This window comes from Lampris incognitus, chromosome 15, assembly GCF_029633865.1.
Source record: "Lampris incognitus isolate fLamInc1 chromosome 15, fLamInc1.hap2, whole genome shotgun sequence".
Classification (NCBI taxonomy): Eukaryota; Metazoa; Chordata; class Actinopteri; order Lampriformes; family Lampridae; genus Lampris; species Lampris incognitus.
In genome coordinates this window covers 36,327,664-36,347,190 of record NC_079225.1, presented here as the reverse complement: position 1 = coordinate 36,347,190, position 19,527 = coordinate 36,327,664, and the positions used below count along the sequence as shown (strand labels likewise).

Below are 19,527 nucleotides of genomic sequence, written 5' to 3'. Positions count from 1 at the left end.
AAAACACATTTTGAATCCCCTACTCTCAAATTCAAACGAGGCTTCATCTGATCCTCCTCCTTGAGAAATCACAGCGGCTTGGCTAAATCCAGCCCCCAAAGAGAAAAACATGACCTCCCCACTTCACCATCTAAGTTCGCTTTAGCTGGCAGCCCGGCACGTCTCTCCGTTTGTAACTCCAAAGAACTACATGGGAGTTGTACGGCAGCTCGAGCCCTCCAGCGGTCCTTCCAAGTGTTCTCCCTATGACCGTCTTCAGGTGTGGTTTTAATTGTTTGATTAAATAAAGACAGCTAAGTTGTTCACAGCTCCTTGAAATCTGCTGTCATCCTCGGGTCTCTTAAACCAGCCATTACCAAACCTTCGCTACAACAGGCCGGTCTCGATTCTGCGTACTGTGAAATTCAAGGCCAATATCTTGCCTTCCTTTACTCGCCAACATACTCGAAAAGCCTATCTGCAAAACAATCACAACACTATTTAATCTTTATTCATATTTACAACTTCCAAATTGCTGTGCTAGCCACGGCACAGAAACAGCCTCTCAGAGAAGATGCGGATGTAAGCAGGGCCTCCGTGTCGGTACCGTGTGTTGGACATTCTTGTGTAGGCAGTGGGGTTGTTGTGGAGCGTCTAGTGTGTTGGTGTAGTGTTGTGTGTCTGTCACGTCTCACTCTTAACCTTCACCACTGGCTAGCAGAACTGTGAACAGGAGAGCCGAGCACCAAAGTCTCTCCCTCCCAGTACATAGCCCCTCCAACAACAAGCCCTATGTAGCGCCTCCTCGTGGCGACACACGGTAACTGTGTACACCTTGGACCCTGGCTGAACTACAAGGGACTCGGAGGAGGTCTGGCCCCTGGATGTGCAGTACGCAGGCCCACCGGTGTGTGGATATTCCCTGATGCCCGAACCAGCTCCAACTCCAACAGAACATCAACGTCCACAGTGCTGTTGTTTATTGTTTTTCTTGCCCTTTTGTGTGTGTTTAAGTGGCAGAGTACTGCTGGCGTCGTGTGTGGCTGCCGCTTCTCCCTCTCATAGCCCCCCTTCCCATCCACCCCTGTATGTCTGTTATGTTTATCTGTCGTCTTGTTTCACCCTGTTTATTGTAAAGTGACTTTGAGTGTCAGAAAAGCTCTATATAAGATTGATTTATCATTATTATTATTATCATTATTACCATCTGATTGAGTGCCATTACTGCCAAAGTACACCAGGACACTTTAAGCCAGATGAGCTGATCTACTTGGCTGATCCAGCCAGCGCCGCTCAAAATAATTCTAGGTCTTACCCAAAAGGTGTGTGTTTATCAGCGTCCCTTGAGTCATTTCAACTGAAAGAGTTCCTCTAACTATGAGGTTCAGCTCTGGGGCCCCTGTTTTTTTCAGTGAACACACAATTTGCTATCAATAATTAATTTATAATTGTTGCTAGTTTTCCCTCCCAAAAAATGAGACTATTGGGATACAAAGAAAGGAAATGTCTGCCTTCTTAGAGTCCTTATCTATGAACAGTATGCAGATCAAAAACTGTGATGTGATTCTGGATGCTGATTATATAGAGATAGCATTTTTTTTCTCCCCAGAATCAGAATCAGAATCATCAGTGGTGTTGGGAAGAGTGCTCAACAAATGAGGAGCGTAATATTTAGATAGATGTAGGAAAAAAACTTTAATTCATAGCAGAACAAGCCTGTTTCATGCACCACGCACTCATTAGCAGCTGATGAGTGCGTGGCGCATGAAACAGGCTTGTTCTGCTATGAATTAAAGTTTTTCCTACATCTATCTTAATTTTATATATATATATGTATATTAGCTAAATATAGGGCGGCATGTTGTGCAGTGGTTAGCACAGTTGCCTCACAGCAAGAAGGTCCTGGGTTCAAGCCCCGGGGTAGTCCAACCTTGGGGGTCGTCGTCTGTGTGGAGTTTGCATGTTCTCCTCATATCTGTGTGGGTTTCCTCCGGGAGCTCCAGTTTCCTCCCACAGTCCAAAGACATGTAGGTGAATCGGCCATACTAAATTGTCCCTAGGTATGAATGTGTGTCAGCCCTGTGATTGACTGGCGGCCTGTCCAGGGTGTCTCCCCGCCCACCTGCCACTCAATGACTGCTGGGATTGGCTCCAGCGTCCTGTGTGACCCTGAAGTGGCTGAATAATGGATATATATATATATATATATATATATATATATATATATATATATATATATATATATATATATATATATATATATATATATATGTAACTGTCTCATGAAGAATTTACTTGACTCACTGGGTTTTATATATATATATATATATATATATATATATATATATATATATATATATATATACTCTCAGAGTTGATTATAAAGATTTAAATCACAGTTCAGTCTGTTAGGCCTCATAGCTCTCATGGAGCTGGTTTTTTAGTTGCTCCTAGGATTAAATCAAAAGTTGGGAAAATTCACTTTTAGCCATTATAGACCCATTTGTTGTAATAACTTTGTGAGATGATCTGAATTGTGCCCCAAGTCGGACCTCATTTAAAAGCAGGTTCTGAACCTCATTCTCTCCATAGAGCTGTTTAATAGCTCTTCTCCCTGTGTACGTACACAGGATACACAAACACATGGGTGTGTGCGTATGTATGTTTTATGGTGGAGGTCCTCTAAATGTGAGCGTATCTTTTCCCTCTCATATAAACTCAATAGTAGGTTTGTTTAATCAACTTTTTCCTTGTATTTGATTTGCCAGTAAAAGAAAGCTTGAGTTGACAGAAACCTGTCATTTGGTGATGGTGTCTGTAATGAAGCTCCAGCACCACCTGATAGTCGACCTGCATCGGCTACACTTTGAATTAGCGTCAACGTGGCCTCTTTTAAATTTCGCTCAGCTATCTTGGACAGAGCCTACTGACCCTGGATTAAGTTGGGTTAATGCATTAATGCATTAGCAAGTTGAACACAGGTGTGACGCTCGTGTCAGTAATTCTGATTGGTGGAGCAGACAGCAGGCCAAAAGCTCCCGTTGCATTATTTCTCATTGCCGGAGCAAACGACAGACTCTTCGTTTGCTTTCCTTAAATACCAAAATTAACACAACGTCCTTTCTTCAAATTAAAGCTAAAAAGGAGACACATTGTGATCTTCAAAGGCTTAAAAAATGTTCCACTGGACCGTGTTGAAGCCCAGAGAGACGATAAAAGTAAGCAAACTGTTGAATTTCTCAATACTGAAGCAATTAGTGAAGCTTTTGTACAATTCTTAATGATTCCCCACAACATTTAAATTAGGACTTTGTTAAACAAGACAAGTAGTTCATGTGTGAGAGAATCATGGCACTGATTTATAACTGAGGCCTCGGTAGTTAAACTGTTCATAATGTGTCTAAAATTTGCCAAATTTAATTTTATTCTATTCACAACTTTCTAACTTGTGATTTGAATGCGAGTTGTGAATCTATTATTACGCCTAAATATTTAAACTCATGCACTACTGGTAGTCTTCTCCCTGCTACTATCACATCTGGGTCTGGATCTCTATTTGCAGACTTTGAAAAAACATACACACTGTTTACAGTCCTAGGTAACGACGTTAAACTGCAACCGTTGGGTTGTCAGCGACCAAACCAGCACCCCCACTTCAACTCTTGGGTTGTTGTGAGGAGGATGTGTGGACACCCAGCAGGACTAAAAACAAAACCTGCCAAAGGGCGGCTGAGTTCCTCTGCGAACCAACGGCCATCCACACCTGGAGAGGAGCTAGGGACCACCATGTACCCCCCCCCCTCTACTGAAACACAACGATGACTCAGCCAAACTCAATCACTGTACCGGATTGGTCGAGGCCCGGAGAGCTGCGACGGATGGGGAACGGGAGAAGGGACTTGTTGAGGCATCAGCTGTGCTCCTATGACCTTCATAGGTTACAGAACTGATGATGATGAAATCTAGTTTTGCTGACATTGAGGTGTAAACACGAGTTTGTTAACCATGTGGAGATCGACCATCGATCTGTTGTTAAAGTGTACTGAATTCTGCTCATTAGCGTGCAATATCCATCTGTAGATGTCTCATTTTTCTAAGACTCTCTCTGTGTTGGGTGTTTTGTCAGATGGATTGTTATTTGCGGTGCTTTAACTGTGCGCTCTGCAAGGACAGCTGCTTTCTCTCCTACCCTGCGCTACGCTGGGCTGTTACAGTGTGTAACCAGATGTAGAAAGAGCAGACAATATCCCGTTTTTAGAGTTTCAGTAGTATCCATGAGTACCAATATATTCCAATAATTCTGTTCGTTAGTGTGCGATAAATGTGGAATGAGCTGGCACCGCTGTGCCGATCGACCAGTCGTGTAACTTCATCAATCTGTTGCTCTAACTTGGTCATCCACAGACATTCAGGGTTGTAATAATAATACTAATCATTACATTTATATAGTGCTTTTCTAGACACCCATAGTGCTTCACAGTGAAGGGAGTAACTCACTTCAACCACCACCAATGAGTAGCATCCACCTGGGTGATGTATGGCAGCCATTTTGCACCAGAACGCTCACCACACATCAGCCTGAGGTGGAAGGAGGAATCATTGAGCCAATTACATGGGGGGGATGATTAGGTGGCCAGATGGAGAGAGCCAGGTGGGGAATTTTGCCAGGGCACCGGGGAACCTCCTAATCTTTGTGATAGGTGCCATGGGATCTTTAATGACCACAGTGAGTCTGGACCTCGGTTTAACGTCTCATCCAAAGGACAGCATCTCCTACAGCACAGTGTCCCCGTCACTGCAATGGGGCATTGATATTTGTTGTTTTTATTAAGACCAGAGGGAAGACTGCCCCCTACTGGCCTACCAACACCACTTCGGGCAGAAACTCAGTTTTCCCGGGTGGTCTCCCATCCAAGTACGAGCCAAGCCCATACCTGCTTAGCATCCGTCATTTGGCAGAGCCAGGGTACATGTTGGTATGGCTGGCTGACTGAACCCATACTTCAAGTGTGTCAAGACCAGCCATGCTGGTGGGTTTTTCCAGAGTCAAGAGATGTCCACCACCTTCAGAACATTCAGCCCCGGCCAGAGATTTGAAAATGGATCATTATCAAGAGGTCAAAGGTGGATAACAGCATGTGCAGAGCGAGCCAACTGATAATCCAATACAAGACTGATGCCATCAGACCCACGAAATGGTATACCAGGAGCTGAAGCTTCATACAATGGTGCACAGCTGCCAGCGACCTTACAGAGAGCATTTACATGTTTACAGAGTCAGTGTTACCTCTTCAGGGCATTTTAAGTGCTGCACTAGCAGATGTCTCGCATCCAATCATCAACCGAAGAACAAGTCATACTAAACCCGGCTAATACCCTCCACTGTCTAGCACCACCCTCAGGGCAACCACACAGTAAATGACCTCAGTTTACGTAACACTCGGAAGTAAATCTAGCAAAGTGAATGTCTGATAGACTCCATGACAGAGTGTAGTTAATATGGATACTGCATGGCAAACAACACCACGCAGAGGTTAGCGAGTGACTTCGTATGTCAGACTTGTGGGGAATTGAAGTCGGGGATTTATGAATGCAGACGGTGATTCCTTGTGGACATGTGCTGTTTGAGATGCAAAATGACAGGGAAACACAAACAACGTTTGAAGAGGGAAGACAGACGGTCATATTTTACCAACTGTGTCCTCCCTCTGCATCTTAGACAACGCTCAAGTGTTCACTTGAAATGACACTGATATGAATAGCACCACCCTGTAGTTTTGCATACTTGTTTTCAGTGCCGCTGTGGAACAGCGTCCACTGTATTCTTACAAGTGTAACAATGGAGATGATCTATCAAAAACCTCAGGGCCCGAGGTCCACAATCAACAAAAGGAGTTAATAACGCCCCTTTCTGAGTACGGCCAAGTATGTACAAATATACCCCAGTCATTCGGATAAGCGGCTTGGACAATGGAATGGAATGGATTTTCCCCCCGAATTGTACTTGACCAATTACCCTATTTTCCAAGCCGTCCCAGTCGCTGCTCCACCCCCTCTGCCGATCCAGGGAGGGCTGCAGACTACCACATTCCTCCTCCGATACGAGGAGTCGCCAGCCACTTCTTTTCACCTAACAGTGAGGAGTTCCACCAGGGGGACATAGCGTGTGGGAGGATCACATTATTCCCCCCAGTTCCCCCTCCCCCCCGAACAGGGGCCCCGACCGACCAGAGGAGGCGCTAGCGCAGCGACCAGGACACTTACCCACATCCAGCTTCCCAACCGCAGACACGGCCAATTGTGTCTGTAGAGACGTCCGACCGAGCCGGAGGTAACACGGGGATTTGAACCGCCAATCCCTGTGTTTGTCGGCAACGGAGTAGACCGCCACGCCACCCGGACATACTTTAGTCATTTTTGATTTTGCTTTCCATTTTAGAGCATAGTAGTGAAGTGAGCAGCCTCTAAAGGTGGATCGCTTAAATGGATCGAAGGATGTCTACGTATCTAAGGTCAGTTCTTTATGGAGAAAGTCAGCTGATGATGATATCAGTCCAGCAATTAGAACAGCTAATGCTGTTCAGTTAGGAGCTGTGTGCTGTGCGAACAATAAAATATGAAAATCAACGAGTAAAAAAATATACAACTTCAAATATCAAACTAATATTGACAATCAGCAGCACTGGTGACCATTCAGCCAGCTGACACCAGTGATGTGTTGTCAGCTGGTGGCCGTTTTAAACAGCTGAGAACCGGTATTAGGTTTGGCTTTTAAGGCTGAACTTCCTACTTTCACTCCCTTCCCAACATCCCCAGGTTACAATTACCTCTTTCTGATGTATTCCCCCTTTCCCCCCTTCCCCCCCCCCTCTCGTTCTCTCAGTTCAGCTGGAAGAGAACCTGCAGTTGTCTTTCATTCATTTCCAAAGAATTCCTGGCATGTCACAAATCAATATGTGATTTTTTTATTCATGTAACCTCATATGTCTCTGCCGTGATGAGGAAACAAGACGTCTCTGAGACTTATTAATTTATGAGTTAGAAGTGCAGGTCTAAAGCAAAGTAACTGCACCTCACTGAACACCTCATCGTGTTCACCGACTTAAGTTATGATAGACAGTAAGAGCCGCGGAAATCACGATTTTGACTGCATGTGCTCCAAGTATCTTCACCCCCCCCCCACCCGGTCACCCTTATTTCACTACCAACCTCAACCTCTCTTTTCAACCCCCCCCCCTCCTCTCTTAACCGTCGTCTCCCCATCATTACCCGCTCAGCCATTGTGGTGTGGAGAGGCTGATAATGGATTCAAAATTATACCCTGTTACAATGTTGCTAAGTCCTAACAGACATACCCCCCCACCCCCCCCCCCACACACACAGGTTGGAGAGAAAAAAGTGAAAAACAGCATGAGAGTGCAGAAGGTGTAATAGGGACAGGAGTTTGCAGTTAAGTAAAGGGTGTCAACGGAGATCAAATGGAACAGGCTGTGTGGAGATGTGAGAGGCGAGGACAGAGAGGAGGAGGAGGAGGAGGAGGAGGAGGAGGAGGAGGAGGAGGAGGCGTGCAGACTGTTGAAAGGAACGAACAAACGAGGAAAGCGAAGGGGCACGGTTGGAGCAGGGCACACAAATATCTTTAGGTGGTTGCTGTCCAATGTTGGTGTGTGTATATATGGAGTATAAGGAGAAGGGGGTTGGAGACGGGGGGGGGGGTCGTAAAAAAACAAGTGCACCTTTCATTCTGCAAATAATCAAAACCATAAATACATTTGCATATGGAATGCGATGTAAAATAACAGCATCCATCCATCCATGAGCCAAACCGCTTACCCTGCTCTCAGGGTCGAGGGGGGATGCTGGAGCCTTTCCCAGCAGTCATTGGTTGGCAGGGAGGGAGACACCCTGGACAGTCCGCCAGTCCATCACGGGGTCCACACACACACACACACACACACACACACACACACACACACACACACACACATTCACACCTAGGGACAATTTAGTACGGCTGATTCACCTGACCTACATGTCTTTGGACTGTGGGAGGAAACCGGAGCAACCGGAGGATACCCACCCAGACATGGGGAGAACATGCAAACTCCACACAGAGGATGACCCGGGACGACCTCCAAGGTTGGACTACCCCGGGGCTCGAACCCAGGACCTTCTTGCTGTGAGGCGACTGCGCTAACTGCTGCACCACCAAACTTGTTAGGGTGTGCATGTGTGTGTGTGTGTGTGTGGGGGGGGGGGTATGGGCAGTGGTCCGAGATAATACACATCGGGAACATGGGAGAGAAGTAAGAGATGGAGGTAGAAAGCCAAGAGAGAAGTGAAGGAGGAATGAGAGAAGGTTGAAGGCAAACTCACGTTGTCCCCACTGGCCACTGTTGGGGTTCAGATAATTGGGGTACAGTCCCTGGGGTTTGTCCAGACGATTTAAGACCTTACGAATGTTCATTACCTAAAAATGCAATGAGGAGAGCGACATTAAAATACCGAAATGGACACCAATACACAACACATGAAAGCATAAAAAGCTGCCACACAGACTCCTGACTGGTACAGTAGCTGTGTGGGACTCATACAACCCCCAAAAACCACAAGTAAGATATCAGTTCTCTGGCCTTCAAACGGTCTATTCTACAACATGCAGACATACATAAAACTGATTCAAAAAAGGAATATAAAATTACTGAATTAAATAATGTGTAAAATTTCCAATAGTGTTGAAACTCATATCCAGGACAACTGTTTAAATGTAACCTGAAAATTCAACTTTTCAATTTTTGTGTTTGCATCCGTCTTCCATTTTACTGCCAGATCAGCTTAATGGAGGCGACGACGCGACTCTTCATACATATAAACAGTGCAGGGGTTGAGGAGAAACGCAGCCCGGTAATGTCCTCCACTCTTCATCTCCAACTCTCTATTTAACAACCACCCGGAGCAGATATCAGGAGAGGGGCCGAACACTTCCAGTCTGCCCCCTTATTTCTCCTCATTTATTCCAGTCCTCCATCCTTCCCTTTCCTTTTACCTTCTGGGCAAAATCAGGATTTCCGGAGAGCTTGCTGAGGTGCACAAACTCCAGATGCAGGGTGCCGTACTCCGCCAGGATGCTGCTACCACCGGACGCCCACGGCCAGTTCCTACCGATCCCACTGGAGAGGGAGACAAACACACAGAAATGTAGACGCACAGACGCTTGTGTATGTGTGTGCATGCATACCTGAGCGAGAGAGGGAGAGAGACAGACAGACAGACAGACAGACAGACAGACAGAGAGAGAGAGGGAGGGAGAGAGAGAGGGACAGAGACAGAGAGAGAGTGGGAGAGAGAGAGAAACAGATGGACAGACAGACAGACAGACAGACAGACAGACAGAGAGAGAGAGAGAGGGAGGGAGGGAGAGAGAGATGGCAATATGTACAGTGGTATGTCATGCCAATAAAGCCATTTGAATTTAAATTGAAAGAGACAGACAGAGACAGAGACAGATGGAGAGAGAGACAGAGAGAGAGAGACAGAGCGCATAGCGCGTGGGAGGAGAGAGACAGAGAGAGACAGACAGAGATAGAGACAGACAGAGACAGATAGAGAGAGAGACAGAGAGAGAGAGACAGACAGAGATAGAGACAGACAGAGACAGATAGAGAGAGAGACAGAGAGAGAGAGACAGAGCACATAGCGCGTGGGAGGAGAGAGACAGAGAGAGAGCGACAGACAGAGAGAGAGACAGACAGAGAGACAGAGAGAGAGAGAGAGAGCGAGCAAAGCGAGACAGTGAGTATTGAAATGTGGCTTGGTTGCTGTTGCTATAACTCTAGCGTTCCTTTAAAGGGACGAATCAGAGTGCAGCTCCGGCGCGCCACGGCCAGCTTCTGTCCCGACATGGACGGTGCTGACAACGGACCCGGCCTGTGCTGCCGCATGCAAACCCATCAGTAAACCCTAGACTGGCAGGAGGCCAGCGGCGGTGAGCCCCACCACATCAGCTGGAGATCCCGCTAGACCTTTGAGCATAGTACCTGCTGTGTCTCCTGACCCCTCTGCAGAGACGCTACACAGACGCTAGTATCTCTTCCTGTCTGTCTGTCGCCCAACAAAAACAGACACTGACAAACCCACGAGCAGCCCTTTAACGTCTGTCCCACGGTGACATCGCAGGTACAGATGTGCGCTAAAGCCAGGACTGTTCACCTGAGATGTCTGTTTATGTCATCATTTAATGAACTGGTTGTGCCCCCCATCCCACCCCACTCGCCTGCAGCTTGGCGAGCTATAAAGACCGCGTCTGGCTGGTCCGGCTGCCGACACCTTCCCTGACATGAACGCAAACATCCAACAGGACACAGAACCCCAGGGGGTCAACCTGAGCAGACGGGTCACCGCAAACGAACAACTCCTCTGTGGCTGGCCGCCGCGGTGGCTTTGAACAAGCATGATGTACGAGCTACACAACACCAGTGTGTGAGTCATCGGCCCTGGCACCGCCTGACAAGGACATGTCTGAAGGACACTTGAGTGTGTGTGTGGACCACCGTCTCTGGATGCATTGTTAAAACTAAGTACTCATGAATACATATTGTTAGTTCACGAGATGTAGATGCCAAATGCGCACACACACACACACACACACACACACACACACACACCTATAGGAGAGGCCACCGAAAACACATGCTGGTGGATGATGAAATGAGTAGTGGAACACACACTAAAACAGCCTCCACACAACACAACACAACACACACACACACACACACAACACACACACACACACAAAGTGATGCATGCTCAAGGCTGTGGAAAAAGCTTCATCCATCAGCCTGAAAGCCAACTGTAAGAGGATGGGGTGGTGGCGGCGGCGGCGGTGGGGGGGGGGCAGTCAAGAAATGAGAAAGAGGAGAAGTACCAGCCAGGAGCAGGGCCTGTGATGCACACACATACACACACACACACACACACACACACACACACACACACACACACGGTGGAGAGGCAGTCTCGCACACCTCCTTCAAAGCGCTGGGTGAGCATACTAATTATCACCCCCTTCAGCGCCACGCCAGTCACAATTCGTTTCCCATTACAATGAGGATTATATCATGTCGCCCAAATATGGGGCAAATCACAACCATATCTGAGAGCGGAGGGAGAGAGAGAGAGGGAGAGAGAGAGAGAGAGAGAGAGAGGGAGACGGAGAGATCTAGGTCGCAGGACTTAATTGGTGCTGATGATGATGATGAGGGCCTGGATTCCTTACCACGAGTTTAATCAGACCGCTATAGACTAGATTAAGTTGGGGGAATTTTTGTGCGCGTTTGTGCATGTATATGTCGGTGCGTGTATATGTGTGTGTGTGTGTTGCCTGTGCAGAAGTGCTCCAGCTATTTCAGAAGGATTTGACTTAATTCCTTCATCCTCGCAACGCTCTCGCCCGCCCCTCTCTCTCTCTCTCACTGACCCTGTCAACTGTGTACTGATCAGTCCATCCATCTCTGTCGGTCCCTCCCTAAGCCCTGTGATGAAGGCTAAATCCCCTCTCTGGGGCGGGGCGGGGCCGGGCCGGTGGCGGGGAGGTTGGGGGTGGGGGACTGGGATGAGCCATGGGGCAAAGCAAACACACACCTTTCCAGCCCGCCGCCGCCTGTCTCGATCCCTTCCCAAAGCCCCGCTATGCGAGCGACTAAATCCCTGCTGAGGAGAACAACACAAAGGCCAGCGGGGAGAGGCTGCGCCGCAAACCCCGCAGACACAACCCCGTACACCGCAGGTGCACATTAATAAAGTCAGAGACGAGGGGCATGGGGAGTCACACGCGCCTGCCAGACAAGCCCTGGGCTCCAGGTGGTCGTACGTAGCAGCACACAATGACTGAAAGAAACGATGTGTGAGTACGAGTAAAGCCACACAACCCCCCCCCCCCCCCGGGACACCGCAGAGATGTTTTTAATGCACCGTTCTGCCTAAAGGAACCTCTTTTTTTGGGGGGGGGGTTGCCCCCCCCCCATTTTCTCCCCAGCTGTACCCGGCCAATTACCCCACTCTTCCGAGCCGTCCCGATCGCTGCTCCACCCCCTCTTGCTGATCCGGGGAGGGCTGCAGACTACCACATGCCTCCTCCTATACATGTAGAGTCGCCAGCCACTTCTTTTCACCCGACACTGAGGAGTTTCACCAGGGTTTCCCCCCTGAACAGGCACCCTGACCGACCAGGACACATACCCACATCCAGCGCCTGTTCGGACGGGAGGGGGAACTGGGGGGGGGGGGGGTAGCGTGCTCCTCCAATGCACTACATCCGCCTGGTGAAACTCCTCACTGTCAGGTGAAAAGAAGCGGCTGGTGACTACATATGTATCGGAGGAGGCGTGTGGTAGTCTGCAGCCCTCCCTGGATCAGCAGAGGGGGAGGAGCAGCGACCAGGACGGCTCGGAAGAGAGGGGTAATTGGCCGAATACAAATAGGGAGAAAAAGGAGGAAACACCCCCCCCAAAAAAAATGTTTACGTTAGTTATGAATAAATAACTTAGACACTCATTTGCAGAGGGAGAAATCACAAGTGCTGCCAAAAAAACCTCAAAATCCCATCCCCTCCTCGCGCTGTGACATCACTCGTGGTATATTGGGACAATTCTTCGCACTCCATCCCCTACAGTTGGCTCACTCACTGTACGTGAGGAAGAGGTGCTGGACAACTTATTAAGACAACTGTGTCTCTAACAGACAACTAACAGTATACCAGATGCTGACCTGCCACTAGTCAGTGCTGAAAACCTTAGAAAATACCATATTCATAATTCAGAAAATAAAAAGTCAATATTTTTTCAAGATTTTTTATTAAGAGCAAAGTTATGAGTCGAAATTTAAGAGTCCTGGATGGGCTTTTCAGTCACACTCATGATAACAAAGACAGAATATCTACGTTTTTCAGTGTGAGAACCCAACATTACATGAAAACTGTTACAGATCTAACAAGGCGGTATGCTCCTGACCAGTCACACCTTTAACGAGCAAACTATGAATTATGAATACACCAGCATCAAGGGTTCAACTTTTCAGCCTCGGCAGAAAGAATTTAAAACTGGCAAGAGCATTGTACTCATAGGTTTTATCCCAAGTGAGATACCAAACCAGGCAGGCATTTAAATATGACTTCATCATTTGTAATCTGCAGGGATGAAACATCCCTTCACTCTTAACCTCATTATCTGTAGGGGGAAAATACTCACTTACAGTCTACTTGTTTACTTTCTGAGCACTTGTCTTCTCAACCCATGCATACTATCTCTGGACTCTCCCAGTGGACAAGAAGAAACCGCTTTATTGCAGTTACGGATCAGTTGGCATAACGGTATATTTCCAGGCTAGGCATGCAGATTTTTTTTATTTTTTTTGAGGTTGTTCCAAGATGTTTTCACAGATGTTTGAATTAAACCCATAAAACAAAGTGTCTGTAATAAGCTGTGGGGAAACATGGATCCAAAGGCCTTGACTGAGTGACAAACTAGGTCAATACATATTGACACCAATAAGTGAATATGGGTGTATGCATTAAGAAGGGGCACGGTGCCAAGTTCTCGCTGCCTTGTTTGTCCTTTAAGGGATGTCCATTCTTATTGCCAAATCTATCACCCCTAAAGCTACTCATTGGCCAGCTGTAAAATGACAGCTGTGAAATCTAACTGCTAGTTTAATACCCTCCAAACCATTCAGCAGTGCCAACATGAGGGATTTGAATTCAATGGTGCCAACCAGAGAGCCGATAAAACCAGACTTGGCATTCCATCTCTGGAAATTACCTCAGTGCACCAGACCCGTCTCCTCCAGCGCCTCTGATATTATGTTAATGGTGTGGGAAGGGCACCTCTTTTTCATTTGTAGTGCGCGGTGCCAACCCTATGGGCAGCCCTGACTCTGGCCCACTTTTCTCGTGCTGTTCCACACTATCGCTATCATCCGTTCTTCTCGTTTCACCTCCTCTCTTTTCCTCATGCTTATCTGCCCTTCATCTCTCTTCCTCTGCATCTTAAAATCCACCCCTTCTTCCCCCCTCTGGGGTGAGAGAAAAGTGAATGGCGATAGATTCAGTCAGTAACTTAATTGGAGCCCTTAAATCAGGGCTCGCTTCCACCGCCTTAGGCTAATGCAGAGGAGAGCTGTGGTAAGTGCGCATTAGTGCATGTGTGTAGCTTTCAAAAAAACTCTGAACACAGACTGACAGAGTCGTCTTTCCTCTTTGATGGTGCCTCAGAATGTCTTAAAAAGTATGTTGAACAGCACTTCCAAACAGGGTCTAAATGTGAGCTCTTAAGCCCAACGTGACCCAACTTGAACCTAGCTAGTGCAGTTGCGTCAGGTTTGGGCAGACATGTCAACAGCTAAACAGAACAGATCTACAGCTAAACATCAAAATAAAAGATGCCACCTCCAAAAGCTGCCAGAAACACTAGAGGCACGCCTTGACAGATTGTACAGGTGTCAAGATCTGAATTAGAGGGATGCCACACTGTTTTCACCCCAAACAGGTTCTGTTATTTGGTGTTTTAGTGACAGTGGTGGCTGACGCTGCCCTAAATGCAGCTGAAGAGATCTGGAGACTGGGATGGCCGTGGTGTATGATGTACATAGCTCCTGAGCTCATCAGTGATCCCATCAGCATCAAAAAGCTTTAAAGAAGAATCAACTCGGGGCTGCACAGACGAGTCGTCCTTGATACCACAAGTCAACGCTCACCGGCAGCTGATGCTGACTAGTTGGTGACCATGTGATTACACACACTGACAACATGGCATCTGCAGAACAGACAGCAGCTTATAACAAACATGAACTTACACATCAATGATTAGGAAATACCTCACAAGACATGAAATAAATACCACAGCTGCTTCCATAGTATGCAAGTAAGTCCTCAATTATAGCAGAGGTACAAGTGTTATCTGAAACGGCATTCGCTAGCGAGCAGCAGTGAAAGACAGACCAGAAGCCCTGTACAGATGACGATTTACAACTTCACCAAACTGCTCAAGAGGCGACAACAGATCACCGCTTTGCTAGTGAAGTTTATTGTCAAAGACATCAGACCTTTAGGTACAGTACATGGGGAGAGCTTTAAAGAGATGTGGCACAATGGCCCAGTGGTTAGCGCTGTTGCCTCACAGCAAGAGGGTCCTGGGTTCGAACCCCAGGGTTGTCCAATCTTGGGGGGTCATCCCAGGTCGTCCTCTGTGTGAAGTTTGCATGTTCTCCCCTTGTCTGCGGTGGGTTTTCTCCAGATGCTTCCGTTTCCCCCCACCATCAAAAGAAACATGCATGTTAGGGTTTATACTCCTGTCTGTGCCCCTGACCAAGGCCATGGGAAAGGAACTGGAGTTGTTCCCCGGGTGCAGCATCAAGGCGGCAGCCCACTGCTCCTAGCTACACAGATCACAGCAAGGATGGGTTAATCTTCAGTAACTGAATCTCCCCAAGGGGATTAATAAAGGAAACTTAATATTCTTGAAGCTAAACTGTTCTGTCTTGTGCCACAATGTGGACTACCATGACACATGAGTATGAATATGACATTCTGCAAGACAACACGTGAAGGAAACAAAAGGCAAGAGTGTTTCACTAAAAACGTACGGACATCTTCCACCTTGGAGCCCCTAATTACAGTAACTCCACGTTACATTACTGACATATGGATGCTGAATGCCATAACGCCGCATACCTCTGTTATGCCAGAGGGAAATACAGGCGCTAACATTGCCCTTTCTATCCAGGACAATCACAGAACAGGGTCTGTGGTCTACAATACCGATGAGCAGAGGATACACGTGCGATCTGTGCTCGTGGATGAATCAGTCACAAAATCAAATGCCCAGAAGCCACTGGCCATGATAGCATCGCAGCGGGAGTTGATGGCACAGCTGATTCCAGCCGTATGGGAGAGAGGAAGCAAAGAGTGGTGCTTTGCCGTACGAGACTCGATGTTGATGGACAACTGTAGAGGCAAGGCGACTGTATATTCTGTGGGAATCCATTTTTCCCCCCTCTCTTTCGATGACTTTTTGGAACAAGTAGCTCGACAGCAGTGTAGGGCGACATTCAATTGGGAAGGTGTAAGGGGGAGGGAGAGAGAGAGCGAGACAGACAGACACAAAGAGAGACAGGAGTGAGGGAAGGCATGCAGAAAAAAACACACAGACAGAGTCACCAGGCTTGGTCGTTCCTGAATCCATCATCAAATGGCGAAGCGTAGAAGACTAAAAATGGCCTGGCTGAACACAGCCGTCGTCTGAAGACATTTATGGTTCGTTTTTGGGGTGTATTTCTGCAGAAGCGAGTGCCATTTTACCAGTGTTACACAGAGGGGAGGAAAAAACATCAAAGAGAAAAGGCTAAACAAAGAGAGAGGCGAGCTCAAGAGAAGAAAGAAAATTAGATATCAGACAAAGTAAGACCAAGAAGCAAATTGGTAGCCAGAGTTCGGTCATATTTAGTTTTGTAAGTTGCAATTCTTTGATCTCATAATTAGAGCTCTGTCTGAGGAGAGAAGCCTTTTTTCCTACAGTAGTCTGTGCATGTGAGAGAGGAGAGAGAGAGAGAGAGAGAGAGAGAGAGAGAGAGAGAGAGAGAGAGAGAGAGAGAGAGAGAGAGAGAGAGAGAGAGAGGGAGGGAGGGAGGGAGGGAGAGTCAAGCCCAGATGTAATCATTTTCAAGTATTTCAACTATACATCTATACATTGGTAGCGCGTCTGAAAAAAAACCAACCTAATCTCTTTGCTACTTTCAGATTCGGTCCAAACATCAATCAATACAAAAGCTAATGACTCATTTACACTTTCACGGTACACATAAAACTCAGTATGTCTGGCTTATTTCATAATGTAGAACAGTGGGGGCGATTCAGACGTGATAAAAAAAAAACAGTTTGAAAGTACAATTTTCTAAATTAATCATTAATAAATGAACAAATTGGTCGGGGGATACAGACTATTATCCGTCTCCTCTATTTCACTGAACAGGCCATGGTACTAGCACCGTCAGAGTTGGGGGATAAATTCCCACGGAGGCCATCCATAATAAAAATACAAGTACTAATGGTACTCTATGGGGCTTTGGATATATGTGCCTGTGACTTTGGCACATATTATATCAAGATATATATTGTGCTTGAATCAGTTTTTTCAAAAAGTTTGCTCAGTTTTGTATCAAATCAGATTTTAATATATTCATCCATTACTTTTATTGCTCCAAGGTATTGTATGAATTCTGTATTGAATGAATAAATGAATCTGCCAACTTCATCTTGTAAAATGAGTGGGAAATCATTGCTTAAATCTACAAATGAGTTAAATGGCACCGGCTCTGCACGTAATAAGCCAGGTTTTGTAGACTGCATTCTCATTACAAGGGTTCTTTGGGTTTTGCCAATACCACGTCAATGTCTCAGAAGGCTCATCAGGTATTACTGCCTCAACACGGTGCTTGACTTGATCCACAAAGTACACAGAACTACCATTTATTCCCATTTCATCTGCTAAAGCGAGGATATAAAGTGTTGATGTTGATGCCGGGCCAAGGGGGAGGCGATGTTGAAATGAGATGAACGGTGGAAATCAGTCAAGCTAGCAACAGAAAAGAACAGTGAGTACATGGAGGTAAATGGAGGCGTACTTAATCCTAGTCCACATGTGCTGCTCCAGGGAGCCTTCCCCGGTTTAACTAGTTACACATGTGGACTGAATTTCAGCGTGTTTTATCGGGAGCCTCTTCCTCCATCTGTTCAGCCTTTTATTTTTTTATAAATTCTGGCTGTGCTATTCCTCTACGTTGTCCTTTTTTTAAAATGTGTTTTTTTAAATTTCTTTTAATCATATCACATTTTCACGGTTTTTTTTTTACTTTCTTAAAATCTCATTCTGGGTTTCTTATTAAATACCCCTCCCTTTTTTTTTCCTCCTAAATTGTATCCGGCCAATTTCCCCACTCTTCCGAGCCGTCCCAGTTGCTGCTTCACCCCCTCTGCCGATCCGGGGAGGGCTGCAGACTACCACATGCCTCCTCCCATACATGTGGAGTCACCAGCCGCTTCTTTTCGCCTGACAGTGAGGAGTTTCACCAGAGGGACGTAGCGCGTGGGAGGATCACGCTATTCCCCCCCAGTTCCCCCTCCCCCCTGAACAGGCGCCCTGACCAACCGACCAGAGGAGGCGCTAGAGCAGCGACCAGGACACATACCCACATCCGACTTCCCACCCACAGACACGGCCAATTGTGTCTGTAGGGACACTCGACCAAGCCGGAGGTAACACGGGGATTTGAACCGACCAGCCCCGTGTTGGTAGGCAACGAAGTAGACCGCTACGCCACCCGGAGGCTGTATTTCTTATCAAATGCCTTTTTATGCGTTATGTGAAGCACTTTGAATTGCTCATGTGCATGAAATGTGCTATACAAAACCCTGCCTTGCCTAAGTGGAGGAAGAGACTCCATCTTTTGAACCTGGGATTTCACTATAGAAGATATCAACTGCAGCTATTAGCCCCCCCCCCACCCACCGCCACCAAAACAAAACAAAAAAAAACCAAACCCCAAAAGTCTAAACTCTACGATACAACGAGGCACGCAGGAAAGAAAGCATTGCTTGTGGGGTGAATTTCAAACAGAGAGCGGAGGACATACACCGCAGCAGCGTTCTGCAATCTGATATCAGCGCCTCGCAGGTCAAAGTCCAGGCTTGACTCTGCTGCCAACACACACAGGGATGTTGTGCGTACGCTGCATGTCAAATATCAAGGTAAATGAATTCTTCTCAGCCTGGTGAGTTTTGGTATGGAGGCCCTGAACTGCTGTACCGTACATTAAAGCTAGTCTATTGGTTTGGTTCATGATCAGCGGACACATGATCAGCTGAGAGAACACCTCCCCTGAAGAGACGTCGCTGACACTTAACAGCACCATCGGCCCCGCTGACGCCTTTCCTTGCTGCTGTGCAGTAGATTAGTTTGTGGTGAGAAAACATCCAGATCAACTTTTACCGGGTCTTTTTCTCTCCCCCCCCTTAACCATTAAAGCAATCCTCTCTTGATCCTCTGTTTACCCACAATTCCCTCGCTCATTCCATCTACCTTCATCTGCGTCTCAACCCAATTTCCTCGGATCCATCAGGCTCTTCATCTTGACAAGTGCTGAGGATGACCGTAAATAAGTTCTTTTCATGTCGTGGCGAAAACCAGAGGACAACGCTGTTCTTCTCTGCCTGTCTCACCACGGTGAACCAGAACGGCTCTCTTGGGGCCGGTTCCTCACAGATCAGTCGATGAAATCAACTGGATCTTAGCAGCGTTTTCTGCTCAGTTAATAGCAATCAGTGGGTTTTACACGAGAGAGAGCGAGAGGGGGAGACAGAGACAGCAAGAGAGAGAGAGAAGGAGGGGGAGGGAGAGAGAGGGGGGGGGAGGGAGAGAGAGAGTGAGAGCGGGAGAGAGAGAGGGAGAGAGAGCACGGGAGAGAGAGAGGGAGGGAGGGAGATAGCGAGAGGGAGAGAGA

The 19,527-nt window shown here is 47.0% G+C and overlaps 1 protein-coding gene across 1 annotated transcript in view; it reads right to left on the bottom strand.

Moving 5' to 3' along the window:
• Window positions 1-19,527, bottom strand: part of man1a1 (mannosidase, alpha, class 1A, member 1) — a 248,254-nt gene that overhangs the window by 21,807 nt on the left and 206,920 nt on the right. The window contains exons 6-7 of the mRNA XM_056294357.1: window positions 9,026-9,149; window positions 8,356-8,449 (exon numbers count right to left, since the gene is read on the bottom strand). Of these exons, the coding sequence (XP_056150332.1) occupies window positions 8,356-8,449; window positions 9,026-9,149 (218 nt within the window). The remainder of the gene's footprint in view (window positions 1-8,355; window positions 8,450-9,025; window positions 9,150-19,527) is intronic.